The sequence below is a fragment of the Callospermophilus lateralis genome, chromosome 9, assembly GCF_048772815.1.
Source record: "Callospermophilus lateralis isolate mCalLat2 chromosome 9, mCalLat2.hap1, whole genome shotgun sequence".
Classification (NCBI taxonomy): Eukaryota; Metazoa; Chordata; class Mammalia; order Rodentia; family Sciuridae; genus Callospermophilus; species Callospermophilus lateralis.
The window spans coordinates 69180334-69202975 of NC_135313.1; the positions used below are offsets into that span (position 1 = coordinate 69180334).

At 37.2% G+C, this 22642-nt stretch overlaps 1 protein-coding gene across 5 annotated transcripts in view; it reads left to right on the forward strand.

Moving 5' to 3' along the window:
• Positions 1 to 3032: 3032 nt before the first annotated feature.
• The window catches only part of Rbms1 (RNA binding motif single stranded interacting protein 1), a 202168-nt gene continuing 182558 nt past the window's right edge, over positions 3033 to 22642 (forward strand). The window contains exon 1 of one of the 5 annotated variants that reach the window (XM_076866788.2): positions 3033 to 3645. In XM_076866788.2, the coding sequence (XP_076722903.1) occupies positions 3571 to 3645 (75 nt within the window). In that variant the 5' untranslated portion in view covers positions 3033 to 3570. The remainder of the gene's footprint in view (positions 3646 to 22642) is intronic. The other 4 variants (XM_076866787.2, XM_076866791.2, XM_076866793.2 and 1 more) reach the window with 4 other exon arrangements.

A 22642-nucleotide genomic window follows, 5' to 3' on the forward strand; every position in this document is an offset into this window, starting at 1 on the left:
CCCTTCCTTCTTCAACTTTCTCCCTTCAAGAGAATCACTATTCTGAATATTGTGTTATTATCTCCTTGTTTTTCTTTTTAGTTTTTAAAATTACTCACATACCTATTCTTACACAATACGCTGATTAGTTATTTTTGTTCTTGAACTTCATACAAGTAGAATCATGTTTCACATATTCTGTTGGCTTGTTTCTTTGAAATGATCCATATTGAATCTTTTGAAATGATCTACATTGATACTGTCAACTGTATTTATTTATCTTTGCTGCTGTAGTGTTGCATTCACTGAAACCTTTTTATTATTCTACAGTTGCTGGGCTTTTGAGTTCTTTTCACTAATTATGAGTATTCCTGTGCATAGGAGAATTTCTTTAAGGTATAAAATTGGTAATGTCAAAGTATATTCTAAAGTGATGTTCTTGCCTCCTTCTACATGCATGCAAGAGTTTTCAAGAATTTCCCTTTTTCCATACCTTCACCTACTCTTTCTACTTTCAGAATTCTTAATTTTTGCCAATCTGGTGGTCAGTCTAAAGTGGCTTTTTATTATTATTTTAATTTACATTTACCTTGTTACTAGTGAACTTTAACATCTTTTCATCTGTTTGCAGCCCACTTGTCCTTCCTTCGTTCTGAAATATGCATCCATTCCAACAAGTTATCCTTTTTCTACTGAATCCGAAGAGAGAGAGAGAGAGAGAGAGAGAGAGAGAGAGAGAGAGAATGTGTATGTATGTGTATATATATATATATATATATATATATATATATATATATTCTGTATTTTAATCTTTTGTAGCTATTTGCATTAAAATATCACCATTTTGTGTCCTTTTTTTTCCCCCTCACTGCCTTTATAGAATTCTTCTATGAATCAAGGTTCTTAATGTAATCAGAATTAACAATCTTGGGGCTGGGATTGTAGCTCAGTTGAAAGCGCTTGCCTAGCACGTGTGAGGCACTGGGTTCGATCCTTAGCACCACATAATAAGTAAGTAAGTAAGTAAGTAAGTAATGAATAAATAAATAAATAAAATAAAGTTATAAAAATTGATGAAAAAAATTTTTAAGTTAACAATCTTGTACCATTATTTACCTTATTAAAAAAAATCTTTCCTACATCAAATACAAAGCTGTTCTCTTATGTTGTGTTCCAATGGCTTCAAAGTTTTGTTTTCCACTCCTAGGTCTTTAATCCATCTGAACTCTCCTCTACCTTTAGTGTTTGTAGGGCAGGGCTTTGATTTCATTTTTATTCTCATGTGGATATTCAATTGACCAGAATCCTTTCTCAAAAAATGCATTCTTTCCCTAGCGCTGTATCATACCAACTCAGTCAAAAATCAAGCATCAATATAAGAGCAGGTCTGCTTTTAAGCTCTCTACAATAGGCTGATTTTCATCAATGGTGGGTGGGGGGAGACAGTAAGTAGAACAGTCTACATCTGGTAACTTCCCATTTTTCTTGAAACTAGACCTTCTAGTGATTGTTCTCAACTTCTCTCTCTTCCCTCTGTCACTCCTCTAAACCAGGGCTCCTAGTCTTCCTGGGTTCCTCGAACATCAGTTTGTGTCAGTTCTCTTCTTGGAAACATTAAAGGATCTCAAGTTGAAATGATAAATGGAATTTTTAAAAACCTCTTCCTAGCTAGAGAGTGAACAGTTTCAATCTTCAGATGGACATCAACCTCAAGAGTGCCCATAATACAGCAGAAACTGAGTAAATACTAGTTTCTGAATAGCATTTCATATAAGTGAGAGGGGCATGGTTTGCCTTCTAGCATATCCCAAATGTTATTCCATGAACTACATGTATTTTGTTTTGTCCAACATGTATGACCTAGATATTTGTCTAAATCACATAAAGATGATAAAGGTTTCACTTCACTGTTTCATCATAATTTAAAGGCATCTTTTCAAATCACACAAAAATGTAACTGTTTAACAAAATCAGTTTGAGTTATCCTGTGCTGTTAAGAAGTGACTCTAAGAAAACTAAAATGACAAAACAAAGTAATCAGGGTCTATTTAACAGCAAATAAAATTTTCATTGCATTTTATTAGCTGTGCAGGGACACAATTTGGGGATGTTTTCATACCTATCCTATTGTATGTTTTGGTATTATCTCTGTTTTTTGAGCTAGAATATAAAAGTCTTCTGCAGGCAACTTCAGGGACCAATTAACTCCATTAAATTATATCCAGTTATGTAGTGAACTGAACCACGGCTCGTCTGGGGCTGTCTAGAGCTGTGACAATTAGGAGATGGAGAGAGGCAGAAAGAGAGAGATTGATTTTATGTGTCACTGAAGCACACTGCAACAATATGCCAGCGTGACTTTCAAAATGGCCTTAAAATATTCCAAACTCAGGGAGTTCCCTTGCTCCTGAGTGGGAGTTGACAGACTGTCTGGCAGCATTAGAAAGAGACAGAGAAAAGCTGATGTCTATATTGTGTCCTCTAATAACATTCTGCCTCTTTGCGGCATCTCCCCCTTAGAAGGATCCGTCAATTTGTTGTTGGGAGAGAGAGAGAGAGAGAGAGAGAGAGAGAGAGAGAGAGAGAGAGAGAGAGAGGGAGAGGAGGGAGTGTGTGTGTGTGTGTGTGTGAGAGAGTGTGTGAGCTTTGTCTCCCCCTTGTGCGGGGGGCGTGATTTCACCTTTCACATCTGGGAAAGGAAGGACACTAACCCTCCCAAGGTCACCTAGAAAATTAGTGTTGTGGCCCGATGCGGGGGTGGGAGGAACAGAACCCAGGTTACCTGACTCCAGTTTTGCACTAAATCATTTTCCTTCCCTTGTGGGAAAAAAAAAAAAAAAATCATTGGGCGGGGGTGAGGGGGGAAGTGAGAGATTAATCAGATTTCCTCTTTTCCCTTACCTCCCTTCCCCCTTAGGAAGATAAAAACTCAGGAAAGCAAAAGAGGTGCCCTCTCTGCAGTTCTTAATCTGGGTCCCCGCAAATCCAACTCCACTCCAACCATCCCACCCCGATACAAAGCGATCTTGGCTCCCAGGGCTCCAGGCTGTCCTACCAGAGGTGAGGAGTGGTTAAAACTCAGCCCTCACCTCCAGCGGGTCCCGGGCTCCGCGGCGCCCAGGCCCCGCCCCCGCCCGCCCTTCCCCCACGGCCTCCGCACGCCAGCCCCTCTCCCCTCTCCCCTTCGGGCGCACCCACCCCAGATGCCGCCTGGCACCGAGCGCAGCCGCCGCCGTCGCCGCAGCACTTTCCACTTGTATTGATCACCTCCCAGCTCTGCTCAGCCTGCTCGCCGGAGCGGAGCGCGGCCAGCGCGCCAGCCCTTGGCAGCCCCGGCGCAGTCGGGCTCCGGGAGGAAACTCCTAGGGAGCGCCCTGTCCGGGGTGCCCTCTGCGCTCTGCAGTGTCTTTCTCTCTGCCTGGGAGGAGGAGGAGGAGGAGGACGTCTGGTCCCGGCTGGGAGGTGGAGCAGCGGCAGCACCAGCCGCCTAGGCAGCCGCCGCCGCCTCCGGAAAGGGAGAGGCAGGAGAGATCGAGACTTGGAAACCCCAAAGTGTTCGCGACCCTGCACGGCAGGCTCCCTTCCAGCTTCATGGGCAAAGTGTGGAAACAGCAGATGTACCCTCAATACGCCACCTACTACTACCCCCAGTATCTGCAAGCGAAGGTAAAGGGGCGCGGGGGGGGGAGGGTAGATGAGGAGGGGGCAGTGGGGGCGAGCTGCGAGCCCCCGCCGCCCCCCGGCGGAGTTGATGGAAGGTTGCTAACTATAGCGCTGGCCTGGGCAGAACCCGACTGCGCGCGGGGCGGCGGCTTCCCGGGGAGCCGATTGCGGGGATCGGGTTACAGAAAGCCGCGGGGGGGAGAGACTAGACAGGAAAGAGCCGCCAGCCCCTTCCTGGCCCGGGAGGCGGGGAGGGTCGCGGGCCCTAGCAGCGCCCCTTGTACAACGTTGGCTGGCCGGCGGCCAACGCTTGGGGCCCGCGGCAGGACCCGCTGGTGGCACATCTTCGACCCCTTCTCCAGGGCCTCGCCCTGCAAGCAGTAACTCTTGGCTTCCCTGGAGTGGTGCGGAGCCTCCCGCCCCCCAGGGACGCCCCTCTACCTCCCGCGCGCGCGTTGACTGGGGCTTGAGGGAGGGCCGGGACATTTTCCTCCCCGCCTCTGGCCCTGCGCGCCCGCCCCTCGCCTCTGATCTTTGTGCGGTGTGGCACTTCACCTGGTTACTGATTTCTACTTTTACGCTGGTGTTTTGGGCAGAAAAGTGGACAAAGTTCATTTAGCATTCATTGATGTCCCTTTTAATCTTGTCTGCAGCTTTTGCAAAGGAGGGACAATGGTCAGATTTCCGCGCAGTGAAAGAAATGACTTCGTTTTTATTTTTATTTTTCTCAACGACCCTATATGTTTACCCCAGATCGATTGCCAATGCTGCTATCTCAAAAGTTGACTCGGCACACTCTTAGGTAACAAAGCTCATGACATGTAGCCGGGTAGATTGCGACTAGCTTTCTAGGGACCCCGGGTACTTTGTTAACGGGCCTATCTTATTTTTCCAACAACAATTTGATGCCTCCTGAAATAAATTTTTAAAAATTACATGGGTCCACGAAGAGTGGAAATTTCACTGCTTTGGAAGCTTCTTCCACAATTTGGGAGGGCGGAAGTTGGATGCACCAGCGGCCTTCAGCCAGTATCATGTAGCCCAACTCCTGGTGCCCTTCTAGATCACAAAAGAATCAGGTATGGATGCAGTCACTGAACTTTCCGTGGGAGATTGCAATCATGCCCTGCTAGCTGGCATTTGGGCATTTCTGGCCTGGTATTAAGAATTTCTGATTCAACCTTGATAAGCTTTTCTTTCTTATGCCGTGTGTGGTCCCGCTGTCATGCACCTACAGCATGACCCTGTATTTTTGTCCATGTAAAAAAAGGACACTTGTCAGCAAGATCGAAATTTCTTAGCACTGGTGGGCCACACTTTCACTCCCTCCCAATTCCTTGGGTTACCAGAGAGAGCAGTAAGATGGAAGCAGCAAGGATACCCCGATATTCATTTCTCTGTAGTTCTCATGTAATTGTTTTCAAGAACTTGAGGGAGATGCTAGTTTTTTTTTTTGTTGTTGTTAGCTACAATGTAGCTGTTCAAAGAAATTTTGTAGTGTAATCAATGCTCTACCTTTTAGACACGTTATATATTTAATGAACTTGTTTAAATTATGCAGTATAGGGTGCCTAAAGGACAGCCTATTCAACACTTAAGTCTATGAATAATAAATACACACACTCAGGTGAGGAAGAAAAAGAGCCATGTTACTACTGGCACATTTACCTGAGTAATTTTTATGTACCATTAGTAAGTTAGAAACCAAGTATATAACATTTAATATAGCTAATGCAATGCCATTTGGCTCCCCCACCCCACCCCCTGTAAATAATTGAAGAGAGAGACAAACGGCAAGAGCCTGCTCTAGTAATTAGGGTCGGATCCCAGAAAGCTTTAGGGCCCATTTTCTGAAAGTGTGCTTCCTGCATAAAGCATTTAATATTGATTTGTGTTACGGTAAATGACATTCTCAAAACATTTTTTTTTTTTTTTTTGCTGTTTCAACTATGAAATCTGAAATCTGGTTACTCTGAATTTCTTTGTTTCAGGAGAAAGGTACACATCCTCACTTGACCTATATAATGTGGTATTAAAGTTTGGTAATTAAATCTAAATTCCCTATTGTAAAGATATCTTGATTATCTCAGGAAAATGAAAAATTATCAGATGCAGATTTTAGATAAGAAGAATTTAGAACAAATAGCCCCCCCTTTTTCTCCTTTACATATATTTTGTTAATGTGGTAACAGTGTGAGTCAGTAAAAAAATGTAGACTTAATAACTAGTGTTGCCTTATCTACCTAAAGAGTAAAATCTGCTGTCAGCTGTGAAGATGCTTGGCTGTATGTGTGTTTTAACCTTCCTGAAGGAAGGGATAGAAAACATCACTCTGTTTGAAGTACGCTGATATGTTTGTTAACCCCAGCTGTTTTGAAACTTCTGTTTGGAAACTATATCAAAAACAGAAGAATGGTGTAGTCATTAAAAAAGTGATTTTGACTTGTGATCAAGAGACAGATGTGATTTTCTGGAATCAAGAAGGAATAAATGGCTGTGATTTCTTTCAACTGAGAAATAGATGATACCAATTAAAATGGCATTTTAAAATGATTTTTATTACCATATTTTAAAAAAAGGTTTATATGCCAAACTCCTTCTTGTGTTGATGATCCAATCAGATTATATTTTGGCAAATTTGTGTGGTAATTTTTCCCCATAAAAACATACTAGTTACTTCAACATTTTATGCAAATATTTATCGGGCTATAATAGGGCACATGACCATGTTGGTATGCTTTGTGCTTTGACAGAAAAAAAAATCATCAGAAAAAAGAATACATATATACTAAGTATAAAGTAAATTTGACAGTGTTATGGAAGAGCAGGACATGGATGGAAACAAAGAAGATTATGTAATTTTCATAATATGTTAGTGTAGAGTAGCATAGATTTCAAGTAACCTGATTTTTACACACTGTTGGATTTTTTTGTATGTCTCAGACAGGATGGTCTTATCACAGCAGGTACTCTTTATCACCTGACACATTCATTCTGAAATGTATTTTGATGTAACTTTGTAAACAAAAGCACATTATTGTTCTAAAGGATTAAAGTGACATGCTATATTATAAAAAAATAAATTCAATGTCCACTTCTCAGCTGCACAGAAAACAATTGGCAGTTAATATTTTTAACTTAAAGATTTGTGGGTACACATTTTCAGCCAATGACTATACACATTTTCACTTATTGTAAAGGCAACCCTTGAATTATGGTGTTTATTTGAAAGTACTACCACATATGTCACTGCCAAGTTGTGTATGCAAATATTTATCAGGATTGAAATACTTATTCTATATCTTTTGAAGAAAGGAAAATACAAAATTTCATTTACATGGTTAGTTTGATATTTTGTACCAGTTAATAACAATTTGACACATTTATAGTTTTCATTCATATAGTTAGAAAAATATATTTCTCTTAACTATATTAGAAGTTTGATTACATTTTTAAGTATATAGCAAGATTGATTTCTTTGTATAGGTATATGCTGAAGAGCATTTCTGAACTTAATCTTAAAATCTGATAAAACAATACATGATATAATTTGGGATTTCATTAGTAAGGGATACTAGGACAAAACAGTTTCTCAGTTGAAGTTTTATAGGTATTTACCATTTTGTTGAATTCCTTAACTTTTACTTATTGTAACCAAATGAATATTGTATCAACAGTATTCTTATGTGGAAGATTAGGAATCATGATTTGATACATAAAACTGAGTAAGAAAGTACATTGAAAGTACAAATGTATAAGAACTGGGGTGTTTTGTGTCTTAAGATGTAACCATATTTTAGAGGTGGATAAAGATTACTTAAACATATCAATTTAGTAATGTAATATTTTACACTGATAAATCAACTTAATTTCCTTAGGGATATTGTGTCTGTTTGAAAGTTGTGTCAGAAGACTCAAGGTCATGGAAATGTTAAAAAAGAAGATGCATTATAATGCAATACTGTAGTACCCTTCCTTTCTAATAGTTTTCTTTTGGATTTCCCATTCTCTTATTTTATATATTATTTTTTCTATGTTGGTAGTCAAACTTTAAGTTAATAGAAGAAAATAGGAAGAGATAAATAAAGAGAAGTAGGAAAGCATTTAATCTTTCAATATCAGTATAGCTAGATGTACCTTACATTTTTTGTCAATCTAAACTTTGAATTTAAATTCAAAGGTGGGCAATTTCCATGTAAAACAATTTCAAGAAAATACTTTTTAAAAAACTTGACTGAAATAATTGTTCTAATTTTGTATTTTGCTTAATGCTTTATAAAACTTTAAATTTATCCTAGCTTACTTAACAGGTACAGAAATTTCAGTTACAGGTCTTTTTTGTAAAGACAAACAGTTTTTCCTTTACTTTTTACTAAAAAGGAAGTTGAAAGGAAAGAAAATTATTATTTTTTAAATTTAGGTAACCAATAAAAATCACATGAAAAAAAATCTAGAATGGAGAGATAAGTGCTCAGGAAAAATGAAATGAATACTTAAAATTCATTCATTCTTTCTAAAGATGAAGGATTTCTTATCTAGTTTATTTCATTTTGTTTGATTCACTTAAGTTCATCTTTTCCAAGCATGGTCTTGCAACCCCATTGCCTCTCTTCACAAGATGTGAATACCTCCCTTGTTCCTGCCTAATTCCTGAAACAGTAGGTACTAAATAAATACTTGTTAATGAACATTACTGAGAAAAAAAAATGCATGCAAATTTAACTTAGGCCCAAATCTACAAAAATAATAATGTAGCCTAATTTTCTAATGAAATCTCAATATAGTTTAATTTCTGTTTTGATTCATTTTGTTTGTGTAGCAAAACTTTTCAAATGTTTCATGAATTGAGTAAAACCCCTACAACAAATCACATATTGACTTGTCAAAACTTAATTGATAGAGTCAAAGTGCTCTTCCGTGCAGTCTTCATTAAAAATACGGATGCCAGGGGCTGGAGTTGTGGCTCAGAGGTAGAGCGTTTGCCTAGCATGCGTGAAGCACTGGGTTCGATCCTCAGCACCACATAAAAATAAAATAAAGATTTTGTGTCCACCTATAACTAGAAAATAAATATATGAAAAAAATATGGATGCCAGAGAAAGTCTCATTGTAGTATTTTGACTGGGAAAATATCGCAAACAATGAATTAGTTGATTCAGCCTATCTCTTCTCCTTTGACTAGCCCAGCTTCTTTGCCAACACTGCCCAAATTTTCTGCTTAATTTTTCAGAATATTTCTTTTTTTCTTTTTTTGGGGGGGTATATTTCAGACATAGTAAAAACATTTATTCATTTAATGAATAATAACTAAAACATTAATTAGAGTTGAGATGTTAAGGATTATATAGTTATCTCTCAGTTACTGACTGATACATAACCCTAAACTTGGCATTGGACCATCTAGTTCTTAAATTGGGAGAATACAGTTTCTATCCCATTCATTGTAATATTAGAGGACTAAGCAGGAATATATCAAGTTGCTCTTAAGTGAGAGTGTTTTTATTTAACATAAAATGGCTAATTTTAAAGACAACATAGTAATAATATTTCAGTTATTTAAAGACAGCTCCATAATATTTGGCATAAATCAAACCAAATATTCAAAAATTAAACATTTGGGTTTAGGGATGTTATGTGGGAAGAATTCAAGAGGTTCTGGTTTCTTTGTTATATCTTTTTAATGAATAAACAGTAAAACCTGGTAGAACTTGGCTGTGTCTCTCCAGAGGCAGCCCTTAGCTGATACAGTCTCAGGGCTAGGGGTCTGGTCAGGTGACACACGGCACAGTGTCTTCTTGGGACCACGTGTATCAAATATATGTACAAATTTGAGCCCACACACAAATTTGATAATAGAAACTAAACATTTCTTAATCCAATAGATACGAGGGGGAACGAAAAGGGCAAAGGGGCTAGTGACAGCTAAGCCAACGATAAACTGAACATATATCTCCCCTAATCTAATTCCTTATTTTTGCTTAATGTATCTGGTCTCCTTAACATAATTATATGAATATTTTAATTTTTCAAACAAGTGCTGGAAAATAAATGTGTCAAAGTGATGAGAGAGAAACAAAAAGGAGATGGCAAAATCAACATCTAGATCAGCTAGGAGAGCAAATGGGTAATATGGAGATTGTCATTCTCCCTCCATTTTCTTTTAAGCCTCTTCTCAAATGGATGCATGTCATTTTAGAAGATGAAGAATAAGTACAATCTTCTTGATGATGAATATGAAAACCTCGATTCTAAAAGATTGTATGCTAATATGAAGTTAACTTTTTATAAATCTGGCACAGTAAGCATGGAAAACCATCCACAGGTGAATGATGCCTTACGTTGGCTAGAATGTCTATATTCTTGAATTAGGTTAACTTTTAAGATGGTAGCTTACGAAAAAATTGCTGAGGCTCATGAAAAGCTAAAACACTTGCCAATCAATTGTTGTCTTGTGGGACCCCAGTGCACCATTCCCTGCATTTGACATTGGGAAAGATAGAATATCTGGTTCCTGCTTTCCAACACTTCACAAAGTGCCAGGGAAGACAGAATAGGCACAATACAAGGAATAAATGAAGAATATTTACAAAGCAGTGTAGGCAGAAGGCAGCATATCAGCCAAAGGTCTGAGTGACAGAGAAGGCACTAAGATGTTTGTGGGATTAAAAACTGCCATGCATTTCATGAGAAAAAGTGAAGTGCTGATAAAAGCTACAGTGAACCAGGGAATTTTAGAGAGAAACCAAGTTTTAAATAAATGAATGAAAATGTCTTGAATTGATCATCAACATTGTTTTGTCTTGTTGTTTTATAATTCTCTTGAGAGTACTTAGAATTTTTAAAGAATAACATATTTCGCAGTTTGTGTTTACTCCTTCCCTTAACATTTTCTTCTTTAATTACCTTATTTTATATTATTTCTAGTTTTATGCTTACCAATGTGCTGTTAAGCCAACCTGTTAAGGTTGTGACAGGCTGGTAATGTAATCCTTCAATGATGACATAATAGGTATATATAAATGTTACTTTTATTATTTTGAGCCATTTGAAATGGTGTTTGTTTCTCCTAACTCATTAGTCTTGCTTATAGCAAAGGGGAAAAATTAAGTTTGGAGTTTTAAATGCTTCTAATTTGATTATTGCCCGCAGTCTACACATTGATGTTGTGTAATGTGAGCAGGCAATTTTTTCAGAAGAGATTTTTAAAATTATTCCTGATCTTTTGTGGATACCTCTGTATCTGATCATTAACTAATTTTAATTCTTTTAAAATAAGTTGTTATTTATCTCTGAAAATGGAAACAAGTGCTTTAAGACTCATATTGTCCTCTACTTGGCCTCAGTGTGGAACCCAGGACTTATCCCTTTGGCTGCCCTTTGAACATGTGCTATGCAGTTGGGCTCCTGGGTCCCAGACAAACAGTGATTTCAGGGAAAGGTCTTGTGCAACAAAATGAGATCATGTCATAGATGTCATAAATAATTTTCACTGGTCTTGAAGGAAAAAAGTATCACCTTCCCAGCTCTGCAAGCATGGACCCATTTCATAAAATACCAGTTATGTTTTTACATGAATTAAAAAGTTAAGTATTTCGAGTAGCAGAATTGAATGGACACCATCATGGAACATTGTGCTCTTAACCTGAGTTTCTTGGATGAAAATTAAAGTTGCCCCCAAAAAAGAATTTTATATTATAAGCTTATATCAATAGTATCCTCATAAAATATTACCATTTCCTCTGTAGAATACGTGTTAATCACAATGTTTTTGAGTTGCATTTGGGGGTTTATTTGTACTCGGAATCCTCTAAACCCCCCTTTACTCATAGAATCACAAGAGGAAATATTTTCACAGTTTGTATAACAAAGTCTCAGGTAAATTATTTGGTTCTATGGAAAAGCAATTTTAATTAGAAATTTATAATACCATAAAGTTTACTTTTGTCGTTCTTTTTTATTTTTTTTTTATTTGTCAATAGACCTTATTTTATTTATTGATATGTGGTGCTGAGTATGGAACCCAGTGCCTCACACATGCTAGGCAAGTATTCTGCCACTGAGCCACAACCCCAGCCCTACTTTTCTCATTCTTAACAATAAACAGGCTTTTGATGAATGCAGACATTATGGAAAAAAATATGCCAGGAAATTTTATTTTCAAGTCATTATCTGAAATATTCCCAAGGCCCTCTCTGCTTCCTACAAAGCAAAGCTCTGATTAATTTCATTGTTTTAAAAATGAAAGTCTTAAAAAAAAAGGTTTCTAATTTTATTTTCTTTTTCGGTTTCATTCCATATGATCACTTGAATACTTTTATTTAAAAAATAAATAACATCATAAAAAGAATTGACTATCAAAAAAGTAGCTAACATTTTTCTCATTCTCTTTGTGATTGGTTCAGTGATTGGGTACCTTAACTTACAATTGAGTTATGTTTTTAATAAGTTTTCTTCTATACGGTTCACTTGTCAGTTGGCTGTTTAGAACATGAAAACATTTCATATATACATTGTTAATGATAGAGTTTCCAGTCAACCCATAAGAGCCTCTAAAAGTAATTCACTTTGTAATTCACATATAGTTCTACTCATCCAACCACAGAAACAAATAACTTACCAGAAGTTTCTTGGAGAAGAGGGTGAGAGCTGGAATTCCAAGAATTTGTCTTTGCCCTCTTTAGACAAGTGGGAAGACAGTGCCTCTGTGCAGTTTCTTTCTTTCTTTTTTTTTTTTTTTTTAATATTTATTCTTTAGTTGTAGTTGGACACAATACCTTTATTTTATTTATTTTTATGTGGTGCTGAGGATCAAACTCAGGGCTTCGCATGTGCTAGGTGAAAGAGCTACCGTTGAGCCACAACCCAAGCCCCACCTCTGTGCAGTTTCTAAACTGGGCTTTGAGTTTTTTAGCACTGAAGAAGGGGTTTCTAGAAAGCAGGAAGCATGGCTCAAGATGTCACAGGAGTCAGGGATTTGCAAAACCTGCTTTTGACACTGGAGTTTCCAGCAAGGGTCAGGACCTAGAAGCCCTCCTTACTCCTAGACTAGTTCCTCACTCATCTGTTTTCTATTCTAGTGCTGGCTTCAGAGATAATCTTATTTCCTTCCCCCAATCCCCCTGCCAACTAAGGGTTGCTAGGAGTGCTTTTCTCTGGCTTGATGCTTATATCCTCATAGCTGCTCCTCGCTCTTCTCCAGCCCTGAATCAAGCAAACATCTCTCCTGGCTGGCAACCAGAAGGAAACAAAAAGACACAGTCGAAACTGTGTACGCACTTCTATCCCTTCTCTTTTCTTCCCCCTGGTCCACTGATAGTTCGTAATTCCTAGGCACTCCCAACCTCTTGAGAATTGAATGATGGTACATATTTTCCATTCACCTCCAATTTTTTACCTAGAATTAGCAGGTGCAGCACAGATGATGAAACCTACCCTGGAAGAAAAACACAGATGGTATATATCAGTCTATGTTGAAGAGGATTCCTTGTTATTTTGTTTCTGGATTGTGGGTCAACAGATTCTCAGATGAAGAACTGGACAGGGCCCAATGGCCTACCAAGTAGGAAGTTCATGGCCCTGTCCAGCAAGGGTTTGGCCAGTCTCAAAGGGTTTCTTTCCTACTTTGTCCCCTCTCCTGCCTCCAGCTTTTCATCTTAAACTCTTAAGAGTTGGTCTACCCTGGTCTTGCTTTTGATCAGTAATGGGTGTGTGTGCCTGGGATAGATCCACTGGAGTGGGCTACTCCCACTTGATATGCCCCATTCAGGGACCAAGTATATCTGACTTAATCTGGTTAAAAGTTCTTTACTATCTCTTAATGCTACAGATTATAATTAAAAATGTGCCTACTACAATTGCCATTTTGAATCAGATTTTGAATCTGATTCCTTACCCAATATTACATGGAAATTTTAAATAAAAGTTTATTCGCTAATATGTGTGTTATGGAAGCACAGACATGATGGAGTTCTTTGAAGAAGTGTATATAATTACCATAATAGAAAGTGCTTTGATGAGATCCTAATTTAAATATAAATATTCCGATAGAAAGCTATTTACATTTTTTGTTAACCCATACTAAATTCAAAGTCACTTTCCTTTATCTTGAACATTCCACTATTCTTTAAAAAAATCATGAAGGAATTGTGTGTGTGTGTGTGTGTGTGTGCGTTTTACTAATTTGCAAAAGATGAGAAAAAGATGTGTTTCTTACATGGTAATCGTTTCTCAGATTTAAATTTTTAATACCAGAAATCTCAAACATTAATTTTGATTGCTTTTTAAATTTAAGAATAGATTGCTTTTTAACATACAGATTGGGTGATAGCTGTTATTCCTACTCCTCCGTCTCTGTCACAAAATTCAAATCCATGTTTCAGGAGTACAGGATGTTCCTCGGTGCACATCCTCTGAGCCTTCAGAATTTGATTTGACTGTGCGGTCTGAGATAGCATGTTCAGATAAGTGCTCTCTGATAGTCATCTGTGTGTCTGGGCCCTAATGAACATCTGCTTTCTAGGGCGCCACAACAGCACCTTTCTTTGTTTCCTCTTCCTTTGCTTCTTTGATTTGAATCTTGTTAAACCCTGCAAATGGGGTCAGTTTTGTTTGTTTTTCAGTATGTGAATCCTTCTATCTCCTTTTTTTTTGTGTGTGTGGGGGGAAGAAGACAGATATTTTAAATATGAATGAATGCCCTGGGAATTGAAAAGGAGACTGCAGAAAGCCACAGCTACAGTTCTCTTAACAACTCAGACATATTATATGGAAATCTTCTAGTTGAGATCATATAGATGGAATTACCAGGCCAATTTAATTAAATTCAACACACACCTGCTGAGCAGGCATTGTATTAGGCCCTGGAACATGCAAATATGTAATTAAGACATAGTTTATACCACCTTGGAGCACAGTGGGATTTTAGTTTTTGTTTGAAGTTTGAATTAAAATCGAATATACATGCAATATGATGAAAAATTCGAAATATATAGTTTGATATACTCATGTTAACAGTCATCCAGGTGAGAATATAACATTTCTAGCACTCAGCAAGCACTTCCTTTGTACCCACCAAAGATAACTAACTAATTGACTTTGATGTATCTTTGTAGATTGGTTTTGCTTATTTTTGCACTTTATAAAAATGAGATCATATTTTGTGTCTGGCTTTTGTGTCTGGCTTCTTTAACTCATCATTATTTTGGTTAGATTCATTGATGATACTATGCATATAGTTTTTTTTTTTAATGCTAGGTAGTATTCCATCACATAATATAACTTCATTTATTTGTCTGTTGTATTATTAATGGTCATTTGAATTATTTCAAATTTTGTCTATTATAAATAAAATTCCTATAATTGTTTTTGTTCATATCATGTGTTCAACATATACACTTACTCCTAAGAATGGAATTTGTAGGTTGTAGGATATATGTATTTTCAGCTTTGGTAGCTATTACCAGTTTTATACTCCTGCTAGCAAAGCAGAGAAATCTGTTTTCATCTCAGTCTTTTTAATTTTAGCTCTTCTAGTCGGAGGTATCTTATGGTTTTAGTTTGTATTTCCCTGATGATTAGTGATGAGTACTTCCCCACCCCCCACCCCTCCTTTTTCACTATGACGGAGACTTTCTGTGTTGACTAGCAGGCTTTGAACTCCTGGGCTCAAGCAACACTCCCACCCCAGTACTGGGATTAGGCACTAGCCACCGAGCCAGGCTTACCCTTTTTCATATGTTCTTTGGCCAATTGGTATACTCTTGTGAAGTCTATTTCAAGTTCTTTGCTCACTTTTTAAAAATAACAATCTCATACCACACAACTCAGTGTTTGGCTCACTTTTTAAAATTTTTTAAAAATTGTTTTGTGTGTTTTTAAATATATTCTGAATGTTATATCCTTCATCAGACATAAGTACGAGATTATCCCTCAATTCTTAATTCTCTCTTTCATTGTATGATTGATATATTTTTAATATCAGAAAAGTTCTTCATTTTAGTGAAGTCCAATTTTTCGATCTTTTATGATCACAAATTTTTTTGTCTGTTAAGGAAATCTTGGCTTACTTTAAGACCATGAAATAGTTTCCTACATTTTGTACTAGAAGCTGCATTTTTATACTTCACATTTAGGTTTGCAATTCTTTTCTAATTTTGTGTGTGTGTGTGTGTGTGTGTGTGTGTGTTAGTGAGAATAGGGTCAATATTTTTTCCCTGTGTGAATATCTAACCCAGCAGCATTTATCCAAAGAAGTTTCCCTGTTTGAATTTCAGTGTCAATCTTGTTGTGAATCAGGTGACCATACTGGTGTGGTTCTTGGTCTGGATTCTTGTTTTGTTTCAAGTTTAGTCTTTGCCAATGCCACATTGTCTCAATCACTTTTGCAGTTCAATAAGTGCATATTCTTTACAGTGGTCTTAACCATTCTAGGTCTTTTGCATTTCCTTATAAATTTTACTATCAGCTTGTCAATTTCCATAAAAAGGAATCTGCTAGGATTTTTGTCAGAATGATATTAAATCTTTGGGAGAATTATTATCTTAACACTGATTTGTCTTCCAAACTATAAGTGTGATATATCTTTAATTATTTATGAACTTAACACTCTTAAGTGATTAATAATAAATACAAGGGAAAGTTCCTATTGTTTTAAATGAATCCAATAATTTCCTTAAGTTCTGTTGTATGATAATTGACATAGACTCAGAAGAAAACAAATTCTTTTGAAGAGGGAGAATATTTATTATTAGAGATCAAAATTAATTTTCAAAAGTAGCTTGCCACTGAAACTTACCCTTTAAGAACAGATGACATTCTTTTTGATTTTTCTTGAATGCATCTCCAAATATAACTGTTTTTCCTTTATACTCTTTATTCTCTCTTTGAGGCTTTGTTTATTTGATGTTGTTGTGACACTCTACTGCCCTGTCTTATATACTCATAAGCATAATAATAAATTGAACTAAATTAGTTTTGCTTGGAGAATTTTCTGACATCCCTTATGATTTTTTAATATGCCTCTGATATTGTAAACAAAAAGATTGGGAATTTCCACTTAGATATTAATTTCTAAGCAACAGAGCAAGCTGCTCTCTGGGTTTCAGTTTCTTCAAAACTTTTCTTAGATGTTCCAAAAATCTTATATATGTGTATTTTTTTTCTCGTTTTATATTTAAAGTTTTAAGCTTTGATTACTGCCATATTCAGCCAGCCAAAAACAACTGCATAGTAGAACCTTCAAAGCTTATTAGTTCTAGCAAGGCTGGCTTAGGTTGAGTAGGTAGTTGAATTGACTTCTGAAGTTCCTTTCAACTCTACATTTTATGATTCTGGGAATTTATAACATCCAGGAATCACAGTGTTAGAATTGGAAGAAACTTTAAGATCATCTAGTTTGGGTACTCGTTTTACAGATGAGGAAATCTACCCAGAGCAAAGAGACAGAAGCAGAGCCCTTGAGTGGCAGAGAGAGAGGGAAAGTGGCTGGAGGGCCAGCTCTTCTGAGGCCAGGGCCTGCCCTCACCATGACTGGTCAGTGCCACAGCCTGCAGATAAAGAAAGAGGCAGATCACACATGAAGTTCAGCACCACCAGGAGATACTGGTTGTATGGGGTGTGTGGGGGGCCAGCGGTGTCAACAGGAATCAGTAGTGGTCACTCCATCTGAGGTCATCCTTCAGTGAGGGTGGGCCAGACTCCCACACTGCCTCCTCCACTAGCCTGGCTGCTTCTCCTGGCTCACCAAAATCAGGTCCCCAGCTGTCTCTGCTTTATCTCCATGTTTCTAACCCTTGCAGATTAGCCCGATCGCCCCTAGTGGGCAGAGAACCTGCTCGCTCCTGGCCTGTTCATAGCCTTGTTCTGTTTCTAGATTCTTCCTTTACCACATTAAAAAAAAAAAAAAAAAAAAAAAATGTAATTTTTTTTGTAGTTGTAGATGGACAGAATGCCTTTATTTTATTTGTTTATTTTTATATGGCGCTGAGGATCGAACCCAGTGCCTCATGCATGCTAGGCAAGCACTCTACCACTGAGCCCCAGCCCCAGAGCCCCTTTACCACATTTTTAAGGGACATTGTTTTCATGGCCCTGGATCTGGGGCTAAAATGCTCAACATTTCAGCAAACCTGGAACTTTTCCACACTAGCCCAGTAGACTCCTGACGACTTCATTCTTGGTAAACTTTGTGTATCCTGCTAATTAACCTGCTGTAACCTGTTAGGTTTTTGGTTGTTGTTGAATTACCCAATAAGCCCCTGATTAAACTCCTCTGCCTGTTGAAGTCAGCCGTCTTGTTTACTGTCTTGATGGGATCCACCTTGTTTCTAAGTTGGCTGCTACATGCTTGTTTCTGGTGTTTTCCTGAGATACTTGAACATTGTTCCAGATTGGCAGCCTTTGGCACTCATCAAGCAAACAGACTTCAGGAGTTCTGTTGTGGCCAATGGTGTGGATAACCTTAGAAAGACAAAATGCACAGTAGGTGGTCAATAAGCCCATTGTAAATTTGAGCATAGCTTTTTTCTGGTGCAGTTTGAATCATATACTTATTAAGCTCATCTGCTGCAATTGTCATGACTGGCCATGTGCCATGCATTAGGGAAATCAAATACAGAAGAAATTGGGATATATTAAGCAAATAAGAGAGACTGATTTTTCTACAATTCACAAAAAAGATTCACCAGTGAAAATGCCTCCTTAGCTCATTTCTATGTTTCAAAGATTATTACAGGTCACTAACTTGTTGACAGAAAGTATAATTTAAAGTTAAGCCATCAGGAACCATGGCTTATTAAAGGTTAATTAGATATTAAGAAAAATGGTTTGTGGAAGAATTTCTTAAGTTCGTTGGAAAGGGTGAGTTTATTTTATCATATTTGAATTACACCCAACTCCTTAGGGTTACATGATTGGGTAAAAGCAAGATACAACAGTAACTAGCTTTGTTTGTTTTGGTTTTATTTCTCATTGTTTCAAGGGTCCTTTGCTCTAGTTGGTTCCATCTTTTCTTTCTTCCTAGAGGTGTATGTGACCCTACCTGGTGAACTCTGCAAATTGTGGGATACACAGAAAGAATTGATGGAAAGGACTGTTGGGCAGTGTAAAATCATGTTACCTGTAGTGAAACAAGTAGTGTGTGGACCATTATTGCTTGACAAGTGTGATAGTTAGGAAGCTTCCAGAAAGGTGGTACCACATGGAAAGACATGGCTTGGTAGAGAGCACAGGGTGCCTTTTACAGAGCAGTTGACTGCTTGGGCTAGAAGGTTCTCTTGGTTGGGATTTGGGGAATCATTTTAAACAACATGTTGAGCCCAAACATTTTTCTGTTAATAATATTCAGGTGTAAATAGGTTGTTTTGAATCTCTCCCAAAACACAGCCATAACCTTGTACTTGCATTTCCTTTGCTTATTTAATTTTCATCAGTGAAAGAGAGGCATGCTGGACATCTTAGTCAGGTACATTATTTGTCTAAGTTAAAAATGTACATATTCATTCAGAGATTTAAAGTCTAGGAGGAAAGGGAAGATTCAAATAAGCAGATAAAGAATTATTATCCCTAGAAATATAGGACATTTCCTTTCTGATCCACGTTTAATTCCTAAACTAAAAATTTAGATAACCTTCATCTAACTTTCTCAAAATATTATGAAGTGTTTGAGCACAACTTACTCCTGTTTTAAGAACATGCAGGTACATTGAGGAGGATTTTTTCTTGCTCATTCTTGGGCAGCCTGTAAAATCTCATTCTTAGGACATTTTAAAAATAGAGACATTAGGGTTTACTAATTTGATTTTTCTTTTTCTTATTATATTTTAACTTTCACTAAGTGGCATTTCATTTAGACTGTACTGCATAATACATTTATATTTAATGTTATGGGGAAAGGCTGAGGAAGTCAGAAAATAGAAGGAAAGAATAAACATCAAATGAGGTCACATGTATGACTTAGTAAGTGGTTAGCATTTTGTTAAAATTAATTTGTGAACACATAAGCTTCCTGCACAAGAATGTAAGATTCCTAAAGATAAGAACTATATTCAATTTTGTGACTACTACAATGCTTTGCACATAGTAGGTACTTAATAAAATAGTTATTGAATCCATCTTTTGTTTACTTAATCTGATAGAGATAGGAGGCACAGGCTAGGTTTTTTAGAATGTAACACTTCAGTTTCAAATGCGTATATGGTTACAATAAATGTGGGCTTTAAGTCTAAGTTATCCAACCAGTGTTCTCAATCTTGAGTTTTTCTAGTAGACTTGATCTTAGTGTTCTTGAAGTGATCAACTACTATTAAGCTAGTTTGTCATTGTCATATAAGTACTTCATAAAGAATAAGAACAAAATATTCAGTTGTTAAATTAAATAACAGTTGTCCCTTGACATCCAAAGGGATAGGTTCCAGGACACCCCCTCCTCTCTTCCACTGCATACCAAAATCTGCAGATGCTCAATCACTTATTTAAAAGGTATAGTAGCCAGGCACAGTGGTGCACGCCTGTGATCCCAGCAGCTCGAGAGGCTGAGGCAGGAGGATCACAAGTTCAAAGCCAGTCTCAGCAAAAGCGGGGCCCTAAGCAACTCAGTGAGACCCTGTCTCTAAATAAAATACAAAAAAAAAAGGGCTTGGGATGTGGCTTAGTGGTTAAGTTCTCCTGGGTTCAATCTCCAATAACCCCTCCCCCCAAACAGTGTATTATTTGCATGGCATGTGCATTGCATACATCCTTCCATATACTTAAAATTCTCTCTGATTATTTGCAATACCTAACATAAATGATAAATAAGTAGTTGTTACACACATTGATTTAAAATTTGCATTACTTTTATGGTTGTATTACTCTCCCCAGCCCCCCAAATATTTTCAATCCATGCCTGGTTGAATTTGAGGCTGCAGAACCCTTAGATATATATAGTTGACATAATATATATAGAAATGGGGGCATTAAAATGAAAATTTCTACTCTATGAATATAATTTTTCAAATAACATGTGATGGCATCTTATTGAAAAGCAATTATACTTTAAGAAGAAAAGAAAAAGTTTCTAAAGTCTATTCCTTAGGATTAACTGTAGATCTCCAAGGGGCTAGAACTGTGTCTAGCAAGAACAGTGATTATATGGGTTTGGATTACAGTAGAAAACATGCGGCATACACTAGGTATTAAAGGAAAGCTTACTAAACAGAAATATCTACATATGTGTTGGCAAGACTTAGGGGAACCAAAAAGAGACAATGACATATTCTTTAGCCAGCAAAGAATGGGCATCTTTACTAGGCAGAGCCTGAAGGAGCAGAGTGGGGACAGTTATCAGACCTGGAGGGTGGCCCTGTAAGAAAGCTGCTGAAGGAGCAGTGACCTTCAGTCAAGGACCAAGACCAACCCATGTTGACCAGACATCCCTTTGCCTCCTCCCACCTCCAGATCTGCCAGTGCCTCTGACTAGAACCAATAGGATGCTAGAGGGAGGAGCCTCTGGTGATGCTGGCATGTGGTCAGCCTCCCAGAGTACAGAGCCCCTTGGAGAACACAGAGAGGCAGGTGGAGGCTTGAGGATCAGCAAATTCTGTTGAATGACTGGGTGGCTGCTTATTGCTTTTCTTAATGGATCGTTTTGTATCTTTCAGTTAACAGTACTACTTGTTACCATCTTAAATATCTCTTATTATTATTCAAATGAGTGAAATAAATAATATTTGATGAGTATCTGCTATATGCAAAGCATTTGACAGGCCTGTTGCTATCAAAAGTGGATCAGTTTCTAAGAAAATTAGCTGCTATGAGAGTTGGACTTTGCTTTCCATAATAAATACCTAAACCAGCCAAATAAGCATTGACATTAAGTACTTTGAAGCGACATTATAAAGTAACCTGAAGCGCCTCATTGCAAGTGAATTTGGGAAACTTGCTATCTAAAGCAATTTTATAGTGCAGTTCTGTCCAGAAGAACTTACTGTGATATTGAAAAATGTTCTATCTGATGCAGTCCTACTGGCTCCATGGGTCTATTAAGCCTTTGAAATTTGGCTAGTGTGACTGAGAGACTGAATTTTAAATTATTAGCCACTTGTGACTAATGGCTCTTGTCTTGGACACTGCAGCTACTATAAACTTGAGTAGGTCTGCTTTCCCTGACTTGATATTTTTGTTAATCCATTTTGAAATCAATTGGATCTTACAGTTTCAAATTTTTGGATTGGTGACCTCCATTTATAGAAACCCTGCAAATATTGGTGACCAGCATGGTGAAGTGACTAAGGTGAGGAAATGAAAGTTTTGGCTAATGAAGGCAAAGCAAAAATACAGGAACTCTTTTTACTGATAGGGTACATGTTTTACAAAGTTAGGTTATATTTATTTAGGCTGAATTATAGTTAAAAGTAGATTGCGGTGTGCAGGTTTATCAGCATTAACAAGGCTACTTCAATTAAAAAACAATAAACTTTAATTTTTTAACTTTAATTCAAATCTATAAACATACATTTCTATGATATAATTTTTCTGTATATTTGATCTTTACTATTCTAGTCGATTCCAACTGTAGGTGATCTGTTATAAAGAATGAAGATAAGAAAATTACTAGGTGCATGAGAAGAAAATAGGATATGATTACATATTAAAGATGTGTTCATCTTCTCCTCAAGATTTTTACTTTCTGCAGCTTTGCTTCTTTTTATGTTTGCTTTCTTGGATTTACTGATGTGTACATGTGTATCTATATTTTGTATATATATGTCAGCTGATATATACATATGACATGTCTTTGAATCTGAGAATTCTCTTTGACCTTTTAATGAAACTTTTTCACTTGTTATCAGAAATCTGCATTATCCTAAGTCTAGAAAGAATCTAAAAAAAATTACTTGAAGCTTATTCAATAAAGAGAGACATATTATCATATCATAAATATGACAAAACTATCAGCAGTACAACTGAAAACACTTCGCAAGGCATTAAGTTCCTGGATATTCGTCTCCTGATTCAGTCCTAT